We start from the raw sequence: 26656 nt of genomic DNA, 5'->3' as shown, positions 1-26656 counted from the left end.
ACTCTGACCAGTCATGTCCAGTTCCAAGCAATTAAACCGTGCACCCAACTCCCCTGAGCTGTGCACACCGCCACAGACAATCTTCACACCTCAGTGTTGTACCCGACCCTGTGCGCAAATACAAAAAAAATCCCTTTGCCCCTGTTGTCACAATAGGACCTATGTAACTTCTGATTAGATTCAAAAAAAGGTGTTCTAGCACCTCCGTATATAGCATCTAACATAACAAGCTGAATTTCATATAATCAAACAATAAGTAAGAGAGACATGATGGACACATACTAACTGCAGAAAGATAATATAACAGCTTATGTTATGAAACTGGTTGGTTTTGGTTCCCTGTACCAGCAGTCTTCAAAGCAGGCAGATATGCTCATCCCAGACAGTGTGCAAGACAATCTACTGGGATACTGGAAATGCTTTTGTACCATTAATAAATAAAATAAAATTTCAAAATAGAGTTTACTTCATCTTTATCTCATCGTATATGTTTTATAACATACATACATATGATACATACAGTAGTACATGTATATAATTTATAGATAAATAAATATACATATATTGGGGGTGCATGCTCAAAAATTCTTTACTGATAGGGTTGTGTGATCAAAAAAGTTTGGAGACCAGTGCCCTATAGAATCTGTGGACAGAGGCAGTCTCTCTCAGGGAAAAGTCAGAGAACTCATGTTCCTAAATTATGACATGAAAAGTTGCTGACAGTTCCCCTAAACTTAAAGCATCTCAATAATATCAAATATAAAAATGACTTCATAGCTCAGCTTATCATCTTTACATTAAACTAAAAATACAAGCAACATGACAAATTAACAAAGTATTCGGCTGAATAAAATGCAGATGAGAAATACTCTCTGTGACTGGGTGTCTCAAAGCCCAAGCACCTTCCTGTGCAAGCAGCAAATACCCAATTTTCCTTCTATTCATTGACCAGCATGCATCAGGACTTTGTAAGAGGTTTGTAAAAAAAAGTTTACCATTTCCATGGACTTCAACTTGATTCACATTGAAAATCCCTGGCTGAAAGTTCACAGTTTCCTTTTAACAGTTCGGATTTTTTATAGATAGATAGAAAACTCAAAGAATTTAAATGTATGTGTAATGAAGATATAGTTCATGTTCCAAAAGAAAGATCCAGAAATCTCTGTGCCTCTCCGCTACAAAAGGAGCCTCCCAATTACAGTGATACTCAAAGCTAAGAACTAGTCATAGGTGGAATGCATAGGTGAAAGTTATACAGGCTACACTGCGCAGAGACAGGGGAATTATCTGGAGCAGAATAAACCAAACAGAATAGACGGCAGAGAGGCAGAACGGGGACAGACTGTGATCAGTAGAGCAGTGACAGCTGCTCGCTTCCTTCTGATTCTGTTGTGTCCGAAAACACACATTAAATACAAACCTGTTTGCTAAGAAATCTATCCATGATAAATACTATATTTTAACCAGTAAAGAAATTTGTCTGACTCTTCTGTGCTTGCATACTTCCAAGGCAACTTTCTTCTTTTTTAAGCCAAAGTTGGCATATACTTGATCTTCAGTGAGGTATGTGCAAAGACATTTGGTTTAGCAATAACAAAATTATAGCTGTACAAGGTAGTATGTTTATGTGACTATGCAACAATGTAATCATTCAAATAAATGCATTCTTAGTTCTCTTTTTACAGTACTTCAAGTCAGATGTACATAAACTAATCCCTATAAATTAAAACCATATACAGTAAAATAAAGCATTATGCATTTTTACTTTGTGTTCTGTTTTGCTTTAATTTTGAGGGAAACATACTCCATGTGTTTTTGAATGGCTGCAGGTGTGGATTTTGTACCATTTCCATTTGTGGTTTTTCTTATGACTGCACATCCAAAAGCCGTGTTCTCTATAATATACAGTTTGGTGAGTGCTTTGAGAGCAGATGGATTTTTGCTTCACAGTGATGGTCTGAAGTCCTTAAGGTGAGCAAGGGAGTGGAAATGAGTTGCTAACAGGCTTGTCTAAGTTCAACCTCATTAACATCATCTGGCTGAACAACGCATTTTCTTTACATTAGCATCTGGCCTCTGTTAGAATGAGAGGGAAGGATGTCAAATTTGAATAATTATTTTAAGATTATGAAGAAAGAGCTCACAGATGCTGTAAGCTGTATGGTAGAAACCAGAACTATTTGTTGATGACAAGTACTGATAAATACATGAGGGAAAGAAAGCATTCCTTCTGAACAGATGTGGATATCAACAACAACAACAAAATCCTTAAGATGTAATTTTTCTCTGTAATTTAAGTGGCCAATAATTGAAAATGCATTAAAATCCTGAGTGTTGCTCAGATACAGAGTGGTATATTTATATTACAGGGTAGAATTTTACTCTGCAAGTGGTTCACAGACTGACAGATTGGTAGGGGTTGGAAGGGACCTCTAGAGATCATCTAGTCCAAGCCCTCTGTTAGAGCAGGATCACCTAGAGCAGGTTGCACTGGAGGGCATCCAGGCAGGTTCTGTGTATCTCCAGAGAAGGAGACTCCATAACCTCCCTGGGCAGCCCATTCCAGTGCTAGGTCACCCTCAAAGTGAAGAAGTTTTTCCTCATATTCAGATGGAACTACTTGTGTTCCAGTTTGTGCCCAGTTCAGATTAGGAAAGCCTACACTATGCTACCTGCATTGTAAGTAAATGAATTCTTTCTCCTGTCTGCTCAGATTTACTTTATAAAACAAAGGGAGATTGGAAAAAAGGAATATCTGTTAAACTGATGCTCATGATAAGCTGTTCCTCCCAAATTGTTTTGCATTGGCTCTTCAGGCTGGGAAATATCTTTTTCCTAGTATTTTCTATAAGGTAGAGGATGTAAACAATTCATAAATTAGTATCACTATTATTTGTCTGTTCTATTTTTTGCCACTCGGTCCAATGTCTGAGGAAAAATACTTGGCCTTCATTTTGCTACAGCTGTTACAATGCTGCTGCATGAATAAGTATTTCAAGCATGGTCACCATTTATACAGATTAAATTTCAAATTACCAGCTAAAGCAGTGAATAAACTCTAATGTCCTGATCCCTTTCTTTTTTTTTTTCCTGAGACACACACACTCTGACAGACTGATCAACTTCCTCGACTACTGATGCAGAAAGCTTAAGAAGTTAGTCTTTTGACCAAGTTGTCCGAGAATTCTGAAATTTTCAAGTGCCTGCCAGTGTCTGTTAAAAGAAAAAATATTTCATCTGGCAGAAAAAGTAGCATAAAACAATAAAGCCTGTTGAGGCAGAAATTATAATTACTGCAGGAAGAGTAGAAAGGAAACTTTTACTAAATATGGCTACAAGGTAGCCACTACAGAGACAGCAAAAGGACTAAACTGGTAACACTGGGGGAATAGCAAGGTTCTTGCAGCATGACTTCTTCAGGAAGGGATGATACCATAGCAAGTTCAAGTGCAAAAACCAAGGCTATTTCAAAGTAACGCTTCACTCTTACAGATAAAAATGTGCTGGCTTGCTTACAAGTCATTGCCATTTTTAACCAACACAATTCTTTGATAAGATCAGAAGTGCTTGAATAAAGACAACGTTAACTTCTACAGCATTGACAGAAAGTCATGATCACGTATGTCTGAATAAAATTCAGAAATTCTATCAACTTTTTGTTAACTGCTTTACATTTTCACAGTTCTAAATAATTATGCTTTCTAGACTCTTTCCTAGATAGGCAATTCTGTTAGAATAATAATTACATAAACAGTCTTCTCACTAAATTCCCTTTCAATAATCTATTGTTTTAAAATATATTGGTCAAATTTTCTTTCATTACTTTCAACAGAAGACCAAATAAAATTCGAGCAAAATATTTATGCTCCTTCTTGGAAGTTTCTGTCTATACATAATTGGAAACTTCTGGACAACCTCAATTATCCAAAAACATTTGTACAGAGTCAACACGGTAAAACAGGAAATGTTTTTTTTAATACAAAATTCGGAAAGGGAAAGTGCCAAAATTCAATAGGGAATACCATTTGTGCATTATAGCAACATGGTACAGGATATGCAGAACACTGTGATCCATGCTGAAAGTTTTAAAATTTATGATTAAATAAATGTGTCTGGTCCTTCAAAATAGGAAGGACCAGATACATTTTTCACTTCAGACACCATGACACCATGTCACCAAATAATGTCTGGAAGATCCTTATTAACATGTTTATATAGGACCAGAGACAAATGGACCTTTTATAGATGAGAAGAAAGGAGGATGGAGAAACATCATCTCATTCTCTTCTAGTCTCACAAGGAAGTTTGGATCACACAGCCTGCAGGCCACAACACACACATCTGACATCATTCTCAACCTCACAACAATTCCCTACAAACACCAGTGAAGCTGTAGGAAAAACACTTTAACTTTTACTCAAATTCGATGAAACAAGAAATACAGGGTTCCTAAAAATCTGCCTTTCTTCCAAGGGAAAGCACACAACAAAATACTCCCTCATACCCAGTAATAGTCTAAGTAAACTATGGTTGTGCACAGCAAAGCCAGGAGGAAGGACAAGTGTGCAGGCTATGTGAAAAGATATCAGAGGAAAAGGGGAAGAGAACGTTAAGAGAAGAGATACTGATGAGTATTAAAGAGTGATGTAAAGGGGAGTAGCACAGCAATAACTCTGTCACCACCTCTGCCATAATCATCTCCTATGGTCTTGGGAAAAAATTCTTACACTTTTCTTGGTCTCCATCTGCAGAATGCTGCTATTTCCCTGTTTGACACAGATACTGCCAAGCACTCAGACGCCAAATTTCTACGGAAAGACATGCACTTCCACTAAATAGCATGCAATTCTTTTTAACTTCTCATTTATAACAGTTTGAATGAACCACTTTAAATGAGACACAGGGCTACAAATGAACAGTGAATATAAACCTAAGTATTAAATGACTGCTTCCTTTACTAAGTTCTGTCATTCCTGTGCAAGGAATGAAGCAGGGGTCCTGTGGAAACAAAATAGAATCTAAATCTATAATTAAATACATATGCACAATAGGAAAAAAATTAAAGAGCATGAAGAACATTAATTTGGGCATTTCCTAATTCCTTACTCTTTCATTTTACAGTTACAAATTAGTCGTCCTACCACTTCTTACACAGAAAAAATTCGTTTCAAAAATAGGTATTTTGGAATGCAGAGTAATTTTGAGGAGAAACAGGACACGTCACTGAGTAACTTCAACAGTGAATGAGACAGAAACCTCATATGTTATTCTATACGCATCCTTTCCTATGTATGTATATTGACCCTGTTTTACAAACCTCTGTAGATAGATATATCAGGACTGAAATACCATGCACATGCATCAATCCAATAGAATAATGAGAATCATCTATTCATCAGAAGTTTCCACTCAGATTAAATGCTTTCATTCTCCAAGCCAATGAAATATTAGAGGTTGGTTAGTTTAACTGTGCAGTATATCCCATTCACAAAATGAAACTGCAAAAAACCCCAAAGTTTCACTGAAGCAGACTAGCAATCAAGGAGACCCTTCCTTGTAAATACCAAGCTTTCATCACCTTCAATTGAAATGCCAGAGCTCTGCAGGAGAACAGCCAAAATCTCAGCTACCTGAAAAGCTACGTTTCCTCCAATCTGTTTCTTGTTGTGGGTTTTAGTTTTTAATGGCTTATCCATATCTTATAAAATTTTCAGGAAACGGCATTTGTTCCTTGCCTTGACTCACTGGTACCAAGTTTCAGCTAAAATGACAAACTGAGCAAATTTTAAGAATCTGAAATAACCCATGGAAAAACTGGAGTGGCTTTAGTACAGGCACTGCAACTTATCATCTCTGAAAATAAAAAAGTGTTTACAAAGTTCAGCATAAAGTTTAAAACATAAACATAAAATTTTACTCTAGTTCATTATTAGAAATAATGGAATATTAAGAACAAAGCATAGTGATGGCTAACTGCAATCTGTCATCAGAGAATCTAAATTCAGTCTTGTGCACTAGAATGCTGCTCCTGCTACAGAAATGCATTTAGATCTAACAATCTAAAGATGTTTCCTAATTTTGCCACTCATATGTGTGTGTGTATTATTAGCAACAGGAGTCGGTTTTCCAAATAGGGCATGTGAATTTATCTTTTCTGGTTTAAGGAAGAACAAATACTTTAAAAAAACATACTGAAAAAGTGCTTTTTGTTGCTTTAAGTGCATATTTTCTGATATGACATTCTGTCGCATGGTTGCACTTTTAAACTGTCAAATGATCAGAATAAGAATTTCCACGCATTTTGGATAAGCAGTAAATAAACAAGTTTAGAACAGGGACTTAAAAGCAATAAGCACAAGTAAAACATAATACAGATGTTAAAAATATAACAAAAATAAATTATCTCAGAAGACCCAAATTACTTCTGCTGCTATTGTACCTGGAGGCATCTCTATCACAACAAGCCTAAGCTAATGAGAGGCACTAGCTAGAAAACAAATACAAAAATTACTTCAGTAGTATGTATTTTAAACCCCGAAAATCTGCGATCAGTGAAAGAACTCAATCTACAGGTGTAGGATCTCTCCTCTCTGGCTATTAAGAAGTTAAAAATAAAAATGCTGAGTGAACTTAACTGGAGGGCCCTGAAGTCACAGTTTAGACCTCTTTCCTATTCCTCTTCTGTAAAAATGAAAATACTTAGAGCTGCAGTGAATGCTTTTGGTCTTTTAAAGGCAATAAGGAAGGTAGGTAGCTACAGGCAACTTAAAAATCCCTATACATGTGTAGTGACTTGTTTTTATACATTTTTAAATGTAATGCTCCCTTATCTTTCCATCAAATACTGTAATAGGCTGCTTTTGTTGAATATTTCTAGCAGCCTATCGTACACAGTGCATCAGGAGCTGGATGGCCTGAGGCCAGGAAGGAAGATGTGGAACACGTCTTCACAGGTCAATTTCCACTCACCAAGTGCTCAAGTATTTGAAAGAAGATCATGTTACAGCACAGATTTACATAGCAGACAAATTACATGACTGCCCATTCTCAGCATTTCATAATTTCAATAAAAAATTAGGTCAAATGAAAGGGGGGGGGAGAATAACCCTATCCTTTCACAGTAGTCAGAAAATTAAACAAAAAAAGTACTTATCTGTGCTTCTTGCCAAAACGTTGGTAAAAATCTGTATTGACAGTAAACACACATTTAAAGTATTTGATTTAGCATTCCTTTACAAAATCCTTTTCTTTTTTAATGCCTCAGAATAACCATAAACAAATCCAAAATGTGTTGTATTGCTCTTTTAAAAACACTATTTTTATTACCATTAGTCCAAAACATATATATTTTTACAAACATGCAGATTATCAAGGAATGTGTTATTAATTTCAAGAGCTTTCACCCACCGTCTGATAGTCTAGTAGGAGTGTTAAGAGAGGGAACTGCTCTTTGTATCATCTGTCTGGATGAAAAGAATAATAATTTGGAATAGCTTTTTCCCCCCTCAGAGCCTGAAATATAGTGCACTTTAAAAAGGGCAGTATTGGCCAGCCTCAGCACTGCCTGACATTATGTTTATACTAGACGGAGACTAAAATTACAATGTTCATATCTGGCATTCTTTGAGCACAAATTGGCAAAGTAATTAATTTTAAAAGATTTTTTTTTAGAAAACGATACTATGGCATTTTCAGGATAACAACAAAATACTTTCCAAGAGCAGTTAAGGATATGATAAAGTGAAACAACAACTTTAAAAGTATTTAGGTATGTATCCATCTATCTATATTTCTCTTAGCTTACAAGACTAATACTTGCACACAAATTCCTACCAATGTCATATAGTGTACAGTTAAAATATGCTAATCATTATTCTAGATGGCTTTCAGGATTTGTTTCAACACAGTCAAGCAGTTGTAGGGTTTAGACTGGCATATAGCTGATACTCTTATTAAGCAAGCAAGCAAGATTAAAAATTAACAGACAAATGACTGCCTTCAATAATTTCAATTATTACTTAACATTATTTCAGTTTCTAAAAATTACAAATATGAAATCTGTTTTACTCACAGCAGTAAGAAAACATTTTAAGCTGATGTATTTTTAAAAAGGATTGTAGTTTTAAGGAACTCTTGAACAATTTTTTGAAGACAAATTCACTGTGTTAGCTAGATTTTCATGTGCATTTGATACCTATTCAACAAGCAAAAAGAGGAAACAGAACTTTTTGTTGAATCTGACATTTCCTCTATTTACCAAGACAAAATCTGAGGGACGAATTTTAACCAAAAGCTTCAGCTTAGTATGTTGTAGCCCTGCAGCTGAAAATTCAGATGAAAAATGTGAGAGTTTTTTTCTATGACACAAAAGGAACTTTTGGGAACATTTCTGAAGGATACCAGAAAGCTTGTCTAACACACAATGGTTCCTACTCAGCACAGCCCTCCAAACAAAGAGTAACAGATGCACAACTGGTAATAATAACAAAACGTCTCCTCCCTCTGTTAGTCAAGAGAGGACAGCTAAGGACAAATACAGTTTCAGGGTACTTACCTACTCGGAAGTTAGTGGCTGTGAGAGTGTCAGCAGCATGGCCGTTCTCACTAATGAGGGTGGTGGTATTTCCCTTCTCACAGTTGTTCTGACAGTTGCCTTTGGTACAAGTCACTTTACAGATGCTGGGTGTAAAGACCACCTTGATGCGACCAGTGTGATTTCCCACTGTCAGCGGAGGCAAAGAAAAAAAGAAAAATAAACAGATCACTTTGGTATCCATTGATTTCCTTCAAAAAGTTTTGGGGAAAAAAAAAAAAGGCGGGGGGGGGGAGAAAAAGGCGACAAGTCTACAGGAGGAGGGCAGTCTGCAGTGCTCTCTCTCATAGATCTCCAGTGGTGTCTCTGAAACAGGAGTAGGAAGCTTAGCAAACAGAACTCCGGGATCCGCTCCAAAACCACATTTAAAGTCAAGTCACTGGAGTGGGATTAGTAATCACAATGCTGCACTTTATTCACAGGCAGACAAAGAGCAATACCAAGGGCATGACAGCTTAAATAGCCAACCCTGACAGGCAGATGTAATGTAAAGAGGCTGGCTGTGCACCTAGGGGTGAATAAACTCTTGTGTCCTCCTGCATACTTTTCCTGTTTCTGCACTTATTAAGTCACTATTTGTAGCTCGACCCCTGGAAATGTTTTAGGCATGCGGCATGTCTGAAAACATCTGTCTCAAATCTCCTGGCACCCCAGCCCGAAGTGGTCAAACCTTGTGACGCAGCTGCCTGGACCCATTTTTTCTCAATTTTTGGCACTATTTTTCCACAAGGATTTACATATTATAGACTGAGCTTTGCTGTCAGCCTTTATTTAAGTAATAAATAGCTCAGGGAAAAGGGTGATTAAGTATCAATATTTGAAAATACCGGTTCTGAACTTTATGATAAAAAATGGCTAGATTCTCTTTTTTTATATACTTCCTTACAGTCCTTTTAAAAACTTGACCATAATGAAGACTGAGCTAACACTACTTTTTAAATTAAGCTCATTAGAAGAACTTCTTGTTACAGAATTTGAGTTAAAAACAGATGTATTAGATTCCACATCTAACAGCTAAAGACAAAAAAGAGATTAAAACTACTCATTAGGAAAATTAGGGAAAAAGAACAGATTCCATTCGCAATTATTTAAAAAGAAAACAGTTTGTTCTCTGCACATTTACTAATAAAGTCAGCAAGTTCTTGTAAATATATCACAGCATCTTAGTGGAAACTATTCATGAATACTTCCATATCAAACTGAACAATCCCAAGAAATGACGCACAGAAAAAGAAGACTCTCCTTCCTCATGTCATAGAAATAAAAAAGTTGCTGGATAGTTGTCTAACCTAGTTTATGAAACACCCTCTGGACAAACATTTTTTTGAAAATCTCAAGAAAATGAAGAAAATATTCCCACTTCAAAAGAATATAAAGCCTTCTTATTTCTGGCTCTTCATAAACAAATAATTTAAAAGAATTGTGCCAACTGTTTCGTCTACAGTAAAGGCATTGCTCTATCTGAACAGCAGCTGTAGTACAGATGCTCCCACCTTATTCTTCCTAAACAACAGTTAAGAAAAAGCACAGCCCCGACAGACACAGGAATAAAATATTTCAATTAAAGGCTAGTATTGTGATTTTAGTCAGTTTAGAAGACACCTGGATTCCTGGATGCCAAGCATTTATCGCAAAAATTATAAATAAACTTTTCCCAATGAATACACATAAGTGGCTTGTGAACTGCTGAGGCTAGAACTTCTAACCATTTAAGCACAGCTTCACAAGCAATACTGCCATCTTTGTATTTCATTTGCATAGCTTTACATATATCTTTTCCTAGAAAAGCCCAATCCATTTTATATTTTCAGATGTTTTAGTAACATTTTTCCTTTAGGATGTGATCTAATTAAAAAAACATGGTTAGTTGAGTCACAAAAGTCAGTCTTGCATACACAGTAAAAACCAGTATTGGGGGACCCACACAAGTTTTCCAGCTTAGCTTAAAAAAAAATTTAAAAATTAATAATTTGGCTTTGCTAGTATAGATGGAACTAAACCATGATTTAATTCTCCTTCATAGTATTCTGTACTACTTTGTTGAGTGCTGAGCTGTAGCAAAATTTGGCCCACTTGACCTATATATAATTGTATTTTTAAAATAATTTTTATCACATAGTTCAGATTTTACCAGAAAAATCCTGTAGCATAATTTTTTGGGAAGAAGAGAAGCCCTAGTATGAGACTGAATGGAAATTGTAAATTTGCCTCTCACCCCTTTTGGGTGAGAAAACGTTAGAGTGTAAGTTTGGGAGTAACAACATAGGAACAGCAGTTGAACAGTACCTTCAAAAACAGGCCAGTATCTACAGAGGTAAAGACTATCCATTAAGGAATATGTAAATGCAGCTTTTCAGGAAAGTAAGAAGTCTGAGAAACAACATGATGTAAGCCCTAGGTCCTACAAAAATTCAAATCATTATTCAGCAATGCTTTTGATATAAAACCAATTCTCACAGATATTCCTGTTTTACTAGTTGCAAAGAGCCAGAAATAAGACAGCTTCATATTCTTTTGACATGGGAAGATTTTCTATCTTTCCCAGATTTATGAAAACTATAATGAAACTATTATTTTCTTCTCCTTGCCTAGCAGGCCACAGCTTTTAACTTCCTCAATTCTTCTGGGGACATTTAGGAAGGATACAAAGCTAATGATGGCCTCTGAGCTGAAAATTGACCAATGTATGAGAAGGTGGTTCAAGGCAGAGACATTATCTTCTCTGTAGTTGTACCTAAGTAGACAGTAATATCCTCACACATCCTAAGGTTTAGGGACCTTAACGGTGAGCATAATACATGCAGATTTAAACTGAAAACAGACCACAAACTCTTCTCCTGAAAGGAAGCTTTTGGCAGAAACTCTGCAAGGTTAGACTCTTGGACTTCCTTGAATCCTCTCCCTTTTTGCTCTTCTGTAGTTGTTCCCCCCTGCTTCTACAAAGAGGGGATGATTAAATTCTAAATGAGAAACTACATGCTTCAATATCTCTTAGCTGGTTTGGCAATATTAATGTTAAAAGCCACAATTTCAAGCTAGAAAAAGCACATTAATGCCATAGCCTTGACCTCTTCTGGTTTTGGGCCAGTTCATATTGAAGGAGGACAGCACATTTTTAAGGTAGCATAGATTATTTACCTTTTTAAACTCCAGAAGCTTTACTGATGATGCCACTGTGACACAGACATGACAAGATCTGCAACTTAGATTATCTCAAATTCATTTCTGGAAAAAAAATGATGGTGCTACAGCACTGCAACATACCTGGAATCATTATTTTTTGTGTGTGTGTGTATATATATATATAGACAGAAATGTATCATAAACTCTTCAAAACTGATTTTAAGCACGTGGAAATGAAACACCTCACTATGCTCTTAAGTATAACACCAGACTGAAGAAATACAAACATGAGACCAGGTAAATAAACAAGCCTAATAGAAGACAACAAAAGCAGAAGATACAAACACTGAATAAATAGCAAAGCTACTGAAAAAATGGCAGAATTAGAGATAAGCTTAGATTATTGTTTCAATAAAGATAGGACAATCAGGATTACTAATACTGGCTAAAGCTTCATCCCTGAGCTAGGCAGCAAATTTACAATGAGGAGGCTCAGCCAGCTGCACTATCATCCTGCCTTGTAGTTCAGGCTCACTTATACCTAAGAACTCTTAGATACATTTGTCAAAGGAGATCAGTGGAAGAATGTACCCGTAATTTCCAAAATCTGTGAAAGTCTCTTGAGCCAGATTCAAAAAAAAGAAAGATGCCTGGGTAAAGTGATGAGATTTTAGTTGAAAATTGGCACCACATGTATGTGATTTTCTTTCCATCTCTGTAAGTCACTATGATATAATATTTTGAACACGACAAGCTCCTACTGTGATAAATTTATGATTTAGCAACAACTGCAGGAGAAATGGAAAATATAAGCAAAAGGAATTCTTCATAGAATCCCTTCTGCGCCTACTGCGCATCACAGCAAACTGTTTTGTTTTTTTTTTCCTGCAGTAGTGGAAAAGGTGAATGAGTTAAGACAAGGCATGCAGAAAAGGTGAATCAGTTAAGACAAGGCAGGTGTCAGGTTTAAGGTCCATGTGGTCACAATGGCTCACACAGCCATGCCTGGGCAGAGTTGTATAAGGGGAAGGATTCCTTCTCAACCTCCTGGGTCCCTTTGTCTGTCATGCTACTCAGCGTTCATTTCTTTCTAGAAGAATTTCTATAAACCCATTTTTTTCTTGGTTTAATGGCTGTCCTCACAGCTCCAACATTCTGCAAAGATTTAACTAGACAGTATTCAATAGCTGTAGAAGATTTGTGGCATGTCTCTGTTTTGGAGGAAGACAATGGGCTAGCAACGCTACTGAAGGCAGAACTGGTATTCAGTTATAAAGATGACTACACTGTACTGTCTCATAGGTCAAGTGGGGCAAAGAGAAGAAAATATTTTCATGAGTTGAAAAAATTATGTTATTGTGTGTATGATCTTTCTGTGCTTCACAGTGATCTAATCAAAAGTATTCACAATAAAAGTCACAGGCAGTGGCTTACACCGTGAACTCGGCTGGCAGAGCTTACACATACCTCTTCCATAATCCTTGCACAAAACTTCTTTCTGACTCTACTTTTAGTAGAGGTTTGTGGGGTTTTTCAATACCTTCACTTACAACAAATATCCTGAGGCAAATCTTCTGAGGAAGCAGAACAGAGCAAACTGTAGGCTTTCCTTTAGTACCTCCAAGAATGATATATTCACTACTCTGTTTTTCATGACACCCTACTTCTGCGCTGAATCCAGTATGTTTTCATAAGTGTATCTACACAGAATCTCATCAGATCTGAAGATTCTACCTTAAAATTACATTCTCTTCCCAAAGACAACAGATTATCTCAGGCAATTTCATGTTTTCAAATGATAACCGTGATGCACAAGGAGTACTTTGGAATGAAAATCTATCTTCTCAAATCAAAGCAGATGAATTTTTAAACAGCAAATAGATTCAACATTTTAAATTCTCAGATGACCAACTCCCTCTCTTTTTTCTTAATTAAATGCTGACAGAAAAAAAAGGAAAGAAGCAGAAGGAAATTACTTATTTCCTAAAACAGGTGTCTCCCAGTTATTTCACCAGTCCACCTGGTTTAGTCCTTACTACTAGAAATGCTTATACAGCCAAAAGGAAAGCCGACATTGTATAAAAATCAACCACGTAAGTAAAATAGTTAAGCTTTTAGAACTATCATTGAATGACCTTTTTACGCTTTTTACAATATATGAGGAAGTTCTATCTTATCACCACCTAGTCATCAATTTAAAACAAACAAACCAACCCCAAAAACCTAGTTCCCAAAGATCAGAACAAGTTGAAACTTAGCTATCATACATCTTAGGTATATCAGCATCTGGAAAATTTACTAATTCTAAGAGCGAAGGAGAAAAGAAGAAGGAGAAAAGAAGAAGGAGAAAAGAAGAAGGAGAAAAGAAGAAGGAGAAAAGAAGAAGGAGAAAGACACATTAGATTCACACACAGACCAGAGGCAGATCTTCCCTAAATTTCAGATTACGTACTGAGAAGAATACTGCCCTTGCTAGGCATAGAAAGGACTGGAGGAGATGCTGAGAGATCACCTTGTCTCCCCTCTCTTCTTTTTCCCAACACAGGATGAAACAGCAGCATTACACAAAAGCTTGTCCAGCCTATTCTCAAAACCCTTCTATTATGCAGATTCCACAGCCTCCCTAAGGAACATATTCCAGTGCTTTGGCCTGTCTTATTATAAAGATATTCCTCATACCTAACCCACATTTCCCCTGTTGCAATTCAAGTGTATTATCATCCTGCCTTACCAACAGCAAACTCTGACAAAACCTTATTCCTCTGTGAATCAATTTCTAACATACTTGAAGACTGCTACTGTGCATCTCCCTCAGACTCATTTTCTCCAGACCAAAACCATCTGAACTTTTTCAGTCTAAAAGGCCATATTTTGCAGACCTCCATTCCTTCTTGTTTTGGTTTTGATACCACTCACTCGGTCCTCATCTTTCTTCAAATATGCTGTCCAAAACTATACAATACTGCAGCTGAGGTCTGATCAGCATTAGGGAGAGCAGCAGAATTACTTAATACAGCTTACATAAAATGCTTTGGTTGGTATAACTTATTCTTCTCTCCCCAACAGTGCACTATTGATACTTCATACTCAGAACCTATTCTGTGGGCTAGGCCAAAGGGGCACAGATCTCAAATCCCTTTCTCATCTGTTGATATGGACGTCATCCCAGTGAAGCAAATGTGGAACATTCCTTACATGACCTTAGCAGGACTGAACTCAGCCCTTACTCTGCTCTCAGCATGGGAGTAAAACTTTCTGCATTCAAACCTCCTACATTCAAACCTCGCCCATCTGAAAAACAGGCAGAATATGAGCCTTATTCTTTCTGTAACAGTCACAAACAGAAACAAGTCTGAAAACTACATGCATTCAAAAAGGCAAGGCACAGCTGCTGGGTAATTTAATTTTTGGCTTCAATATACAATGCCTATCTTCAGGTAGAGCAGTGCATCTTTGATCTTCCCAGAAACTTTGTTTCAGTGCACTTGCACACCTCACACCTGATTGTCTTTTCACAAGCATTGGGAGAAATTAGACATAGCAACGAAATTAAAAATAAGATGACCCAGCTTTACTTCATCCAAGATCCAATGCCTTCTCTGATGCTTAGAAGCACTCCCCACAGTTCTGCATGAGGTGAAGTGTATGTGTGCATACCCACCCACTCAAACATTTTGAACAAGCAACATAGTATGTCAAGTTGTACTTTATTTACCATGTCTAGACAGCTGCAGCTACACCTTATTGACACATAATTAATTCCAGCATTTCTTCTACTTTTTGTTATTTCTGTAACTCCTTATTTTTGTTGCATTTGTATGATCCTACAGGTATTTCATTAATTAATACAGCTTAACCTTTGACATTTAGTTGCTTTTCAAGTACTCAGTTCTACTGCTGTTATACAAACGAATGGGGCTATTAAAAGAGCAAAACACGATCCAGCTACCTATTATGAGGGAAACTGAACAGCAGTCTCCACAACATCTTTTTGTTGCCATTCTAACTGCCATCACAGCTATTATACCCACTTCTACATATATCTATTTCTGACTCTAGCCATGTCAATGCAACTCCATATCAACATTTCCTCCTTCTGTCTTGTTTAGATTCTCCTACCACAATCTTCTCCCATCAGTCTGAAATAGACTTCTTGCTTCTATTGCACTCTGGTTTCTTTACCCTCTTTTTAAGACCTGCTTGTTTCTTCAGCATCCTTGACAGAAAGGCAAAAAAAATCATCCAGAAGAATCAATGTTTCCAAGGTAAGGAAGAAGGTATCTGGAAAAGTCTTTTTCCTTTCTGATTATCACATACAATAATCTCTTCCTTGCTCCCTGCCACAGCAGAGAGAAGAGTGACTTCTGCTGGTTTCATCATCATGACCCCACCCCCCCACCCCCCCAAAATACAATTAAGTTTTTGTTATTTTCTAGGAGAGGTGAGCAACCCACTCTTCAGTTCTCAGTCTCAGTTTCAGATACAGATGAAGCAATTTACTACAGCAAAACTTGTCCCATGCAAGTAGTTGTCTTCATTAATTTTGGCAGATTCTGACAAACACTCTGCTGTCTACAACACAAGCTTGTGTTTTCTTTTATACGGATAGCTGTCACTTAAGTATCAAAAGAGCACATGCAGGCACAAGTAGAGAGATAGTTTTGAGAAACATTCATAATTATATTTACATGGCCCCCAGGCTGATAAATTCTCTTATTGACACAGCCTTTTTAGAGCAAGTCAGAGGAATTCACAGTAATTACAATAATATTTGTCCCATGCAAGTGCTTAAACATACAAATCACACAGATTTGAAATCTGGGACCTCTGTCAGCAGGTTTTATGAATCACCTTTTGCCTTGTCTTTTTTACCACTACAAAGCTTCTCTACAAGCAGTCCTCAGGCAACAAACATCCTATCTTTAACTACAGCCATTTTCCATGCTTTGGTAGTGAGAAATATAACTATCATTTCCCTTTACATAGTTTAGGATGTTCCAGAAAAATATACCCACCCAAATGAATTAATAGAGACTGCAACATGGTTTGAGATGTCTGACAGAATGGCCTCAACTCTGATAAATTAAATTTATTGGGGGATAATTCTTTTAATCTAGTGTTTGTTTAAAAGGAATTACATGTAGACTAGACCCACAAATGGATACAATGCTAAAAAGCTTAAATTTTAGCCTTGGGTTATACCACTAATCATTCTGAGGTCTCTTGTACAAGGGATGAGAGAAGTTAATTGCATGGAGCAAGCAGCCTAACCAGCACACTGAACAGGAATGTGCCCAACCCATTAAACAGGAAACGCTGCGGACATAAGACTGCTTAGTTCAAATCCTTTAGGGCTCACACACATTTCTTTGAGGAACTGGGCAACTCTTCACTACAGCTGTGTTCCAAACCCCATCATGACTATGCTATAGCACTCCTTTGGGAGCTTAATCCTGCAGGAGAGCATAACAAGGCTTAGTTGACTGCACTTTTAAGGATAGGCGGGCAGATGAGTGCTTCAGCTCCAGGTCTAGGTGGGAGTTAAACAAAATGTTAGCACCCAGCTGGCCAGTCATCTTCAGAGCAAAGCGCTTCTCCTGAAACAGAACTTCAAGCTCTTCCAGAGTCTCATGCCTGAAAGTTCACATTCCTGCTTCAGGTTTGGGGCTGGAGACAACTCCAGCTGTAAGAAACCCATCACAAGACTCAGGTCCACAAACTGGTTTTAACTCGCATTCAAGTTATTCAGATTTTCAGGCACCTAAAGCGTACCCGAACCCAAAAGGCTTTCACTTGAGGGATAAGGGAACAAAAGTCAAAAAGCCACATTTAGACACACACAGTTTTCTTCACATCTAGGACAGAAAGCCATTCTACACAACACCCAGCTGCAATGAAGTAGCAATGACTTCACAGCCCACCACAAGCAATTTTCTGCTGATGGAGACTACTGCAGGTACTACTGCGGGAATTGCATGTGCAGATAGCGAAGTCAGCATCTTTACACACAAACTTTCAGCCATACAGGAGCTCAGGTGGGCACAGACAAACATACATTACTAAGTGTCATTGACGCTTTAGTATTACCAGCTAAATGCAGCCACTACTGTCCACTTTATCAACAGGACTCTTACAGGAAGGTCTGAATTAGGCCTTTATATGCTGGGAATGAGACTGATTCCCTCCTGACCTCACTCATCTAAAGTTACGCCTCTTGGGTAAGGTAATTATCTAGGCTCCTTTCATAATCAAGACAACAGACTTTACCCTGCCCTATGATAGTATTACAAGTCTTACGTTGGAAGAGTGTTATTTCTTTAGAAAATAAATTCTTGAGGTAGACACAAGTTTCCCCCTCCCAGGGTACGTGACTCCCTTAAATGAGAAACCAAGTCTTAGGTGAAACATTCTAAAAGTGTTTACCATTTCCAGGAAGAATAGTGAATAAAAATTAAATTAATATTACCTCACTAAGTCTATTCACTTAACATTCCATTTCCTGAAAGGAAGCAACCAAAAAGCACTAAGGAAGTCAACAAACTGTAAACAGTGACAAAGGACAGAACGTCATGGAATTAAGTTAATAAATGAACATAGCCCTCTCCACATGCTGAATCACCATTAAAAATCACTCTCAGCACTGCATGAAGCCAAGATCTTTTTCTCCTTTAATTTTCTGAAGGGGGAAAAAATGACGACAGAAATAAGGGTATCACTGATTCTGAAGTCTCAGTTACACCGGGTATGAAAGGACCTCCTTCTTGCAGTACTTTTTTTTGTCAACATTTGTTCATTCCTTCTGGCATGGGCAACGACACTGACATCAGAGAAGAGCACTTTCACATCTGAGTAAAACCAGACTTAGCTACTTGCAACAGTCAGAACCAATTCTTGGTATCCAAGACTTGTATCACAGCAACTCTGAAGTCAGCCTGGCTAAGGAACGTTTAATGTTTAATTGTGTGGGTTCAATCAGACTCTATATCCAGATAAATTACAACTTTTCAAACACATCATAGAGGTTTTCCCCTACCGAATTTTCTGGAAAGCCTCTTCTCTTTTTCTTCTTAAGAAATCTTTGGGTTTGGAGCCAATTGTCTTTCATCACAGCAGTTGAGATGCATTTGTCTCAGTCTATGTTTTCCCCTAACTATAACATGTTTTGAACTGATTTTAATTCCGTTTGCCAGATCACCAATCTCTTTTTTTCCAACATTTTTCTCCACACTGCTGTTTATCAGTCTTGGCCTCCATATTTTAAAGTTGAGAGATGATCATTCATTTTTGGGTGAATGCAACATTTAAATTAGTTCCTATAAAAGCACCAGCAGCCTTTGCCTGTCACGCAGACATTCAATTATTGGTGAGCTCAGGGCCATAAAATCTTTTCAGAGTCCAGAGAGAAAAATACAATACTTTTTTTGGGGTGCTGATTTACTGGCCTCCTCAGTTGTGAACCTTTATGGATACACAAACAATTGCAAAGACAGCTTAGAAAGAGTATTGTTAAAATGCCTGCAGCTATAGTGTATCAAAAGAAGCAGTTTGTATTTATACAGAGTTGTTCTGTCTCCAAGGATTTCAAAGAACACCATAGTCTTTTATAATTGCTAAATAAACTATGTTCATTTGCCAAACTTGGTTTTGTTTGTTGTTGGTTTTTTTACCAGAATTTTTCATTCTACTTTCTAAAGCAAAAACAAAGTAAATGTGCAGCTTGATTTGATAGAGTTAACTGCATTAGCGTGAATCTAGTTAAGCCACTTAATTTATATTTGGAGTTTATCCTCTTGTTTTCAAGTCCCACTGAAATCAAATCAAACTTTAAATGGCTGATATGAACTGTCATGCTTTTCAAGAGCAGTATGGGTAATGCTCTTAAGTCGGAGAGAGGAAAAGGATGCTTTACTAACATTGTTTGGGTTTTGTAATCAAAAAAGCCACACTGCTGCTTGACCCTGATGCTGACTGCACCAAAATTTTTTCTTAGATGTTTTAGAATGTCTCTGAAAAATCCCCCTCATCTCTTGAAGGGGAGCAAAGGCTTTGAACACACATGCAAGTGTTTTGCATTTGAGAAAACAAAACAAAAAAAGTCCCTGACATTTATACACTTATCCTATTCCCTTATTTGTATTTGATTATGTACAACCTCAGAGGCAAAGCATGAATGTCAGATCCTATGAGTGACTGAAGCAAATTTGTCTCTACATTCCCTCCAAATAGACATGTTGTGATTTTTCAGTTATTTCTACTTGTTAGTCTTCTGTTCATTCTCTTTTTTACCCAACTCGTTCTGCTGCCTATGCCTTGTTTAATCAGAGCATAGCCTAACGTCCCTCCCTGAGCTCCAAATTTCCCATAACCTCTATTTAGAAAAGCTCCCAGTATTCAACTCTAAAATCCATACATACCTATGTAGGCAAAAGTTACAAAGAACAAAACGCAATGCTTTAGTTAAGACAAGCCAGTGAGAAAAGTATTTTGCTGTTTATGCAGAGCAGTTCTACAAACAAATACAAAAAGAAGGGTGGAAATAATATCTGACCCACTGAAGACCTGAGGGAGATCTTCCCCTGAAATCAACAGACACTGAATTGTGGTAGAATGTCAAATCATACAGATGCATTTACATGGAACATGTGTCATATCTCTGTATGCATTTTTTTAAAACAGTAAAACATATATGTATTTTACAGCTGTTTACCCATACTTACTGATGGGGAAATACTATTATTATGATGTAAGTGTCATGTAGTGAAGTCAGAATGGTGCAATTTCACAAAAAGAGTTTAAATTGGAATTTCAAAGCAACACCTGTTTTTGCTTAAATCAACCTATGAAGTCATCAGTGAAACCAGCATGTGTAAATTATGTATGAGCTTAAAAAAGAGCTTCTCTAAGTTATCAGTGTATTATGCTTCCAATAGCAGGAAAGCTATTGTTATGCCAAAACTGTATCAGAGTGTTCTGCACATCACAATTCTAAGTGGTGGGACATTTTCTTCCACATGAATCTTATTTCATGTATATAAACACATGTAATATTGTTGTTAAATATGAGACAATATAATGTATCAATAATTATAACAGTTACATGACTTTTGTGATTGTTTCAGCTTCATCTTTACACAAGGATTTAAGTGCTGCCCACAGAACCATATGCAGATTCTAGAAATCTAATACCCATATGCATATACGTGTCTGACTTCAAGCCACAACACACACAACTATGCCATAGTCAGGTTCTGCAAGCCTGTATTCACTAACCATTATGTAACCTATACTCCTTAAATTTGAGGTATGTTTTCATTTTCTACCTAAAATAGACAGCAGACAAGTCTTTTTAATGCATTTTATAAGGAATTTTGGTAAAGACCAAAACCACCTTATCTACCTAAAAGAAAGGAAAAAAGTCTTCTATGCTATTTAATTGTATAAACTTAACACACAACTTCAATTGCAGAATTCACATACGTTTTGTATTGTCTTCCTAAATGAAGAGATTAGACTCATTTTCCTCCTTAAACATAGATTTGTCCTTGGGATAAAGCATGTGTTTATATAAAAAAATTATTTACTTCACGCAATGCCCTTCCAGCTGTAGGTAAGGCACTGTCTACCTACTCTTGAGTTTTCGTTTTGCTTTTAGGGCAACTTCTGGTTGCCCTCAGCTGCTAATTAATATATTTTCACAACATGCCTCTAAGACAGGGAAGTGGTGGCATCATCATTGTACACATGAGGAACTGTAGCCTGGTGAGGGGTGTGCAAAAGTGTCCTACACAGGCAGGCAACACAAACTCCAACACCACCAGACAACTGATTCCAGAAGCAGAAATTCCACTTTTATCATCTCAATGGGCAAAATGCACAATGCCACTAAAAACTAGCCCTCAACCATCTCAGGCTAGAAAATGAGGCATATTTTTAAATGCATTTTCTGAAGAACCATTTAACACCAGAATTGGATATAGTGAATCAGAACTTCCTAGCCTCTTACCGCTGTAATAAGCAATTCTCACAATAACTGTGTTGAAAGGAATTCCAGAAAGCACACGCTGAGTTTAGCATTTGCTTATCATATATTTATACATTTCAGACCAATAGAAAGAGCACAGAATTCCATTAACTAGTTTTCTTCAGCATTATATTTATAAAGCCAGGGAGATCAGCACTCATTTAGAGGATCCATGCTCAGCTCACACTAACTAGTGGTTACTATTTAACAGTGCCATTAAAAGACCGGTGGAAAATGTCTGAGATAGATGTACCTGAATTACTGAAAGTATCGTCTTCCTACTGTTTTGTAGACTACTAGGTTGCAAACAGAATTTTACAGTTGAAATTTCTGTGCTGATGCTGTTGCTACTGTTAGACTCTTAGAGGATTTTTAACCTTGAGGTTTCAAATATTCAGGCAGATTATAGGTCAAGTGTGCCCATATGTACTTTTAAGAAAGCAATGCATCCCTTGACAATTACTCAGGGCAAGCTGATATAAGACAGGCTATTTGGCTGGCCTCACCTACATGTTAAAGTATTTTTGATGTTTACATTACAAATGTTGAGATCCACATGACCTCATCCTTTTCAGTTATTCTTTGGTGATCATATCAATTTCACTGCAAGCTTATTTTCATCACTACACATTCAATCTTCCTACTGGTGCTAAACCATATTTATACTCTCTCTGCAGCTGTCAGTCTATCCAACATGAGCTATTTTCATTTGCTTGAGAAGGCTCTGAATTTCCAAAGCCTTATCCTTAAGTATTTGCTAATTCTGCACACAGATATCCGAAGATTAATTTGCAGTAGCTTAAATATACCAGTGTACTGATTAAATAGAATCAGATAGATGCTTCACAATGAAATAACTTCATCAACAGATTATTTAGAAGCATGCAAACAGAATAGCATTTCAGCTCTAAAGACATGCACTTCAAAATCATACAATGCCTTATTTATGGGTCCTGATTTTTCTCTCTTTCTGTACTGAATGTGGTATGAGCCCTTTGAAAAAGGCAATATATGGTCATATAAATAAAACTGTATTACAATACTAGGCATAAGGAGACAGAATTAATTATGGAGTAAAACTGTGACCATTCTGAAAATTTGAATGAGTCACATAAACTCAAAAAATGTTTAATTCGACTTCATCAGAAGTTGCAATCACTGACTCCCTACTCACAAATGTAGAAGTGGAGGCAAAACAGGTAAAGTGATCTTTTTTAGGTTGCTCAAAAGTCCAGTATTCAACTGAGTCCAGAAATTTCAACACCATACAAAAACCCTCAGACTTAGTTCTGCATTTTATCTCTGAGGCAACACTTAAGTCACGGCAGATCTTATCAGGGCACAAAAACTATTTGTCCTTTGGGTGTTTTGGGAATCATAGGCTTTCCAATAAGGGTAGAATGTTTTACTAGCATACTGCTCACTGAGCGGCTGCTTAGAATTTGATAACAAAGACTATGTTTTCAGGTCCTGGGTTTCCTTCTCCTAGTCATGTCCCTCAGAGTACTGTAATCAACAGACGAGCTCCAACAAGCTAGAAAGAGCTAAAAGCACTGGCTCCTTTGTCTTAGAGTACGCTACGAAAGGAGAAAGAAAAAACAAACCCTCACACAAACCATTCATTTAGTGGCAGCTTAGTACTTGCAGGCAACATTGAGTGTATCTAAGGTAGACTAACTCAAACAGCCTGAAAGAAGGGGGTAAAAGTGAAGATTTTTTTGGCCAGAATCCAACCAGTCACTCCAAGTACTGGCAGAACTATACAACCTGGCATTTTTATACTCTTTGCCAGAGGAGAGGGACACAATCCAATCCCTGTGGTCAATACCATCTCATTTGGAGGAAAATTACAGCTGACTGGAAGAAAAGTAATGGTATCTTATTTGCAAAAGGGACTATTGGTTGATGTTACCAATGCAATTAAGTATCTTTTTGAAACTTCTAAGAGAGGGATGTAGTGTTTTGCAAGCAGTACACTTCACCACTCTGAAAGTGTTAATCAAAAAGCCTTCCAGCTGCCCCCTCTTCTTCCCATTACGGCCAAGATTCTAATTAACCATTGATGAACTTGCACTTGAGGAAAAGGAAGCAGGGGGTTGCATTTAAGTATAAATGGACAGATCATAAAAGATGTGCAATGCAGAAATGCAAAGATACTCACACAAAGAAACCATATTTACAGATTTAGAAGGAAAGGCTCTTCCCTAAATCCTCAGAAGAACATTTTTCTTTGTGCTACAGCAGAGGAAGCAAGTCAGGAGACTGCAAGTACCCTAGGTCTCTCCATGTTAATCAGTCAATTATTTAACTGCAGGAACTTTTCTCCAAATCAAACTAGCAGACGCTCTGTAATACCTAACCCATAATTCATGAAACTCTTCATCTTTTAAGCCAAAACTTGTCCTCATGCTCCCCACACAATGGAGCATGAGCCAAGGCCACAAGCTGGGCACCTACACAATCCTTTTTTTTTTTTTTTATAGGTATGAAGCAGAAACTCTCATGCAGCCTCCATACTGTGCAGAAGTTCATAAACACATAATAAAATAAATATAGAGAAAAATAGTCACCAATGTGACCACAATCCTGGACCTCAGCTTTACAAGAAGTGTATCTGTCATACTGAAGTAGAGGGAAGCATCTATAGTTCCTGACTACACTCATGGTTATGCCTACTCTAGCAAGTACTCACAAAGCACCTTTTATCTGAAGGAACATCCTGATTTTCAGCTGGGATAGAGTTAATTTTCACCAGAAGCTGGGAGGGCACACAGCCAGGACAGCTGACCCAAACTAGTCAAAGGGGTATTCCATACCATGAGATCATGCTCAGTTTATAAGGGGGGAGCTGGCCAGGGAGAAGTCACAGCTCAGGGACTGGCTGGGCATGGGGTCGGGCAGTGAGCAAATTGCATTGTGTATCACCCATTTTATATATTGTAAGTACTGTTGTTATTTTCCTCTTCCTTTGCTGTCCTAGTTGTAGTTTCACCTGGCCAGCAGCTAAAACAACCACACAGCCATTTGCTCACTCCTCCTTCCACCCAGTGGGATGGGGGAGAGAATCAAAGAGGGGAAAAAAAAGTTAAAACTTGTAGGTTGAGATAAAGACAGTTTGATAGGACAGAAGAGAATAACAATAAAAGAATATACAAAATAAGTGATGCACTGCACAACTGCTCACCACCCGAAGCCAGTGCTCAGCTTGTTCTTGAGCTGCACCACCTCCCAGCCAACCCCCAGTTATGTGCTGAGCATGATGCCATATGGTATAGAATATCCCTTTGGCCAGTTTGGGTCAGCTGTCCTGGCTGTGTCACCTCCCAGCTTCTTGGGCACCCCCCACCTTCTCCTGGCAGGGCAGTATCAGAAGCTAAAAAGTCCTTGACTGCTTGGCCACAACTAAAATATTAGTGTGTTATCAACATTATTCTCATCCTAAATCCAAAACACTGTACCAGCTGCTAGGAAGAAAATTAACTCTATCCCTGCCAAAATCAGGACACTAGTAAACTGTCCTTATCCAAACTCACAAGTTTTACCTTTTTCTTCCAATTCTCCTCCCCATCCCACCAGGGGGTAAGAGGAGTGAGAGAGAGGCTGTGTGGTGCTTAGCTGCTGGCTGGGACTAAATCACAAGGAAAAACTACCATCTAGAAATAGCATTATGAGATTCCAGCAGTGAATCAGGTTCAATTTTTTTTATTCATCCAGGAAATCTGTTTTGCCTCTCAACAGGATGCAGAATGTTGGAGCATTTGCTAATCTAAGAATTATCTCATGTTTAAGTATTTTAAACTTTTTCTGTCTTGAAATGTTACTGCAATTCAGGTGAACAAAAGAAATCGTCAAGATCTTTAAAAAAAAGGGGGTGTGTCTTTTTTTGGGGGGGGGAAGAAGGGAGTACACTTTTTGCAGTTCTACTCACATTGAAAAGGGGATGCAAGTTGATCCTGGCCCAGTCTCAGTGGTAATGAGCCCTCGGTGGACTGTTCTCCTGAAACCACTTTTTTTACTGGATAATATTTGGGTTTGATTACATATTCCTGTGTTTGGCCATGAAGATTCATCATCAGTGTCTGAGACGAAAGGGGTATCATCCTGTTTTAGGAGGAAAAAATAAAGACAGAAGATACAGAATGATGTAAGAATTAATAAATTAGACTTAGAAACTACTGGTAAAATATTAAAGACAAATTCATCTGTACTCCAAGTTCTCAAAATACACTTTGGGAAACTTACTAACTTCCAGTTAAGCACCTGATTTTCCATGCATTTAGCATTCTCATTGTCTTGTCAGCTCAGACACTTAACAAAGACTACAGAGATTATATCACTTCCTTTTGGAAATAGCAAGAGAAATATCACAGACAAGTCAGAAAACAGGGAGGAATGGGAAAAAGTCCTCCTCAAAATCATGAATTGGAACTCAACTTTGTTAGCACACAGAGCTTTCCAGACTGGTCAGAGAAGCAGCGGTACATTTAAACCTCTCTCCATTTCTTACAACTGTCATTTCACACCAGATATGTTAAGTAAAACCTAAGTCCAGCTGACTTCCCCCTCTCTGTTCCCAGAAACCCTGTTCCCTTCCCCACCTTACTCCTTTAGCCATAGAGCAGAGCACTGCTCCTCTTCCCCTTTTTCAACCTGTCTCCCATCTCATCAGGTCTGTCTCTGTTTCCCAGCTCCACATTACTTTCGCCATCCACTTTCTCTTCACCTGCACTACTGAACATCTGACAAATGTCCCACAACAACATGGCTTCCTTTAACAGCAAAACTATTTCCTCTTCCTGTTCAAAAAGATGATTCCTTCAAGCTCATTGTCTGCCAAGTGCCAATCCCAGTTCCTTACTTGTATTGTTAGATTCCTCCCTAAGACTTCAGCTTCTCACTGCACAAGACCTTGCCAACTT

At 37.6% G+C, this 26656-nt stretch overlaps 1 protein-coding gene across 8 annotated transcripts in view; it reads right to left on the bottom strand.

Annotated features, from left to right (window-relative positions):
- Positions 1-26656, bottom strand: part of LTBP1 (latent transforming growth factor beta binding protein 1) — a 204593-nt gene that overhangs the window by 123921 nt on the left and 54016 nt on the right. For 5 of the 8 annotated variants that reach the window (XM_075748916.1, XM_075748918.1, XM_075748917.1 and 2 more), the window contains exons 4-5: positions 25666-25838; positions 8555-8722 (exon numbers count right to left, since the gene is read on the bottom strand). In XM_075748916.1, the coding sequence (XP_075605031.1) occupies positions 8555-8722; positions 25666-25838 (341 nt within the window). Of the gene's footprint in view, positions 1-8554; positions 8911-25665; positions 25839-26656 lie in introns of those variants that run through there. The other 3 variants (XM_075748922.1, XM_075748924.1, XM_075748923.1) reach the window with 2 other exon arrangements.

This window comes from Balearica regulorum, chromosome 3 (assembly GCF_011004875.1).
Source record: "Balearica regulorum gibbericeps isolate bBalReg1 chromosome 3, bBalReg1.pri, whole genome shotgun sequence".
Taxonomy (NCBI): Eukaryota; Metazoa; Chordata; class Aves; order Gruiformes; family Gruidae; genus Balearica; species Balearica regulorum.
The sequence above is the reverse complement of the archived record's forward strand: the minus strand, read 5'-3'. Positions and strand labels throughout refer to the sequence as shown.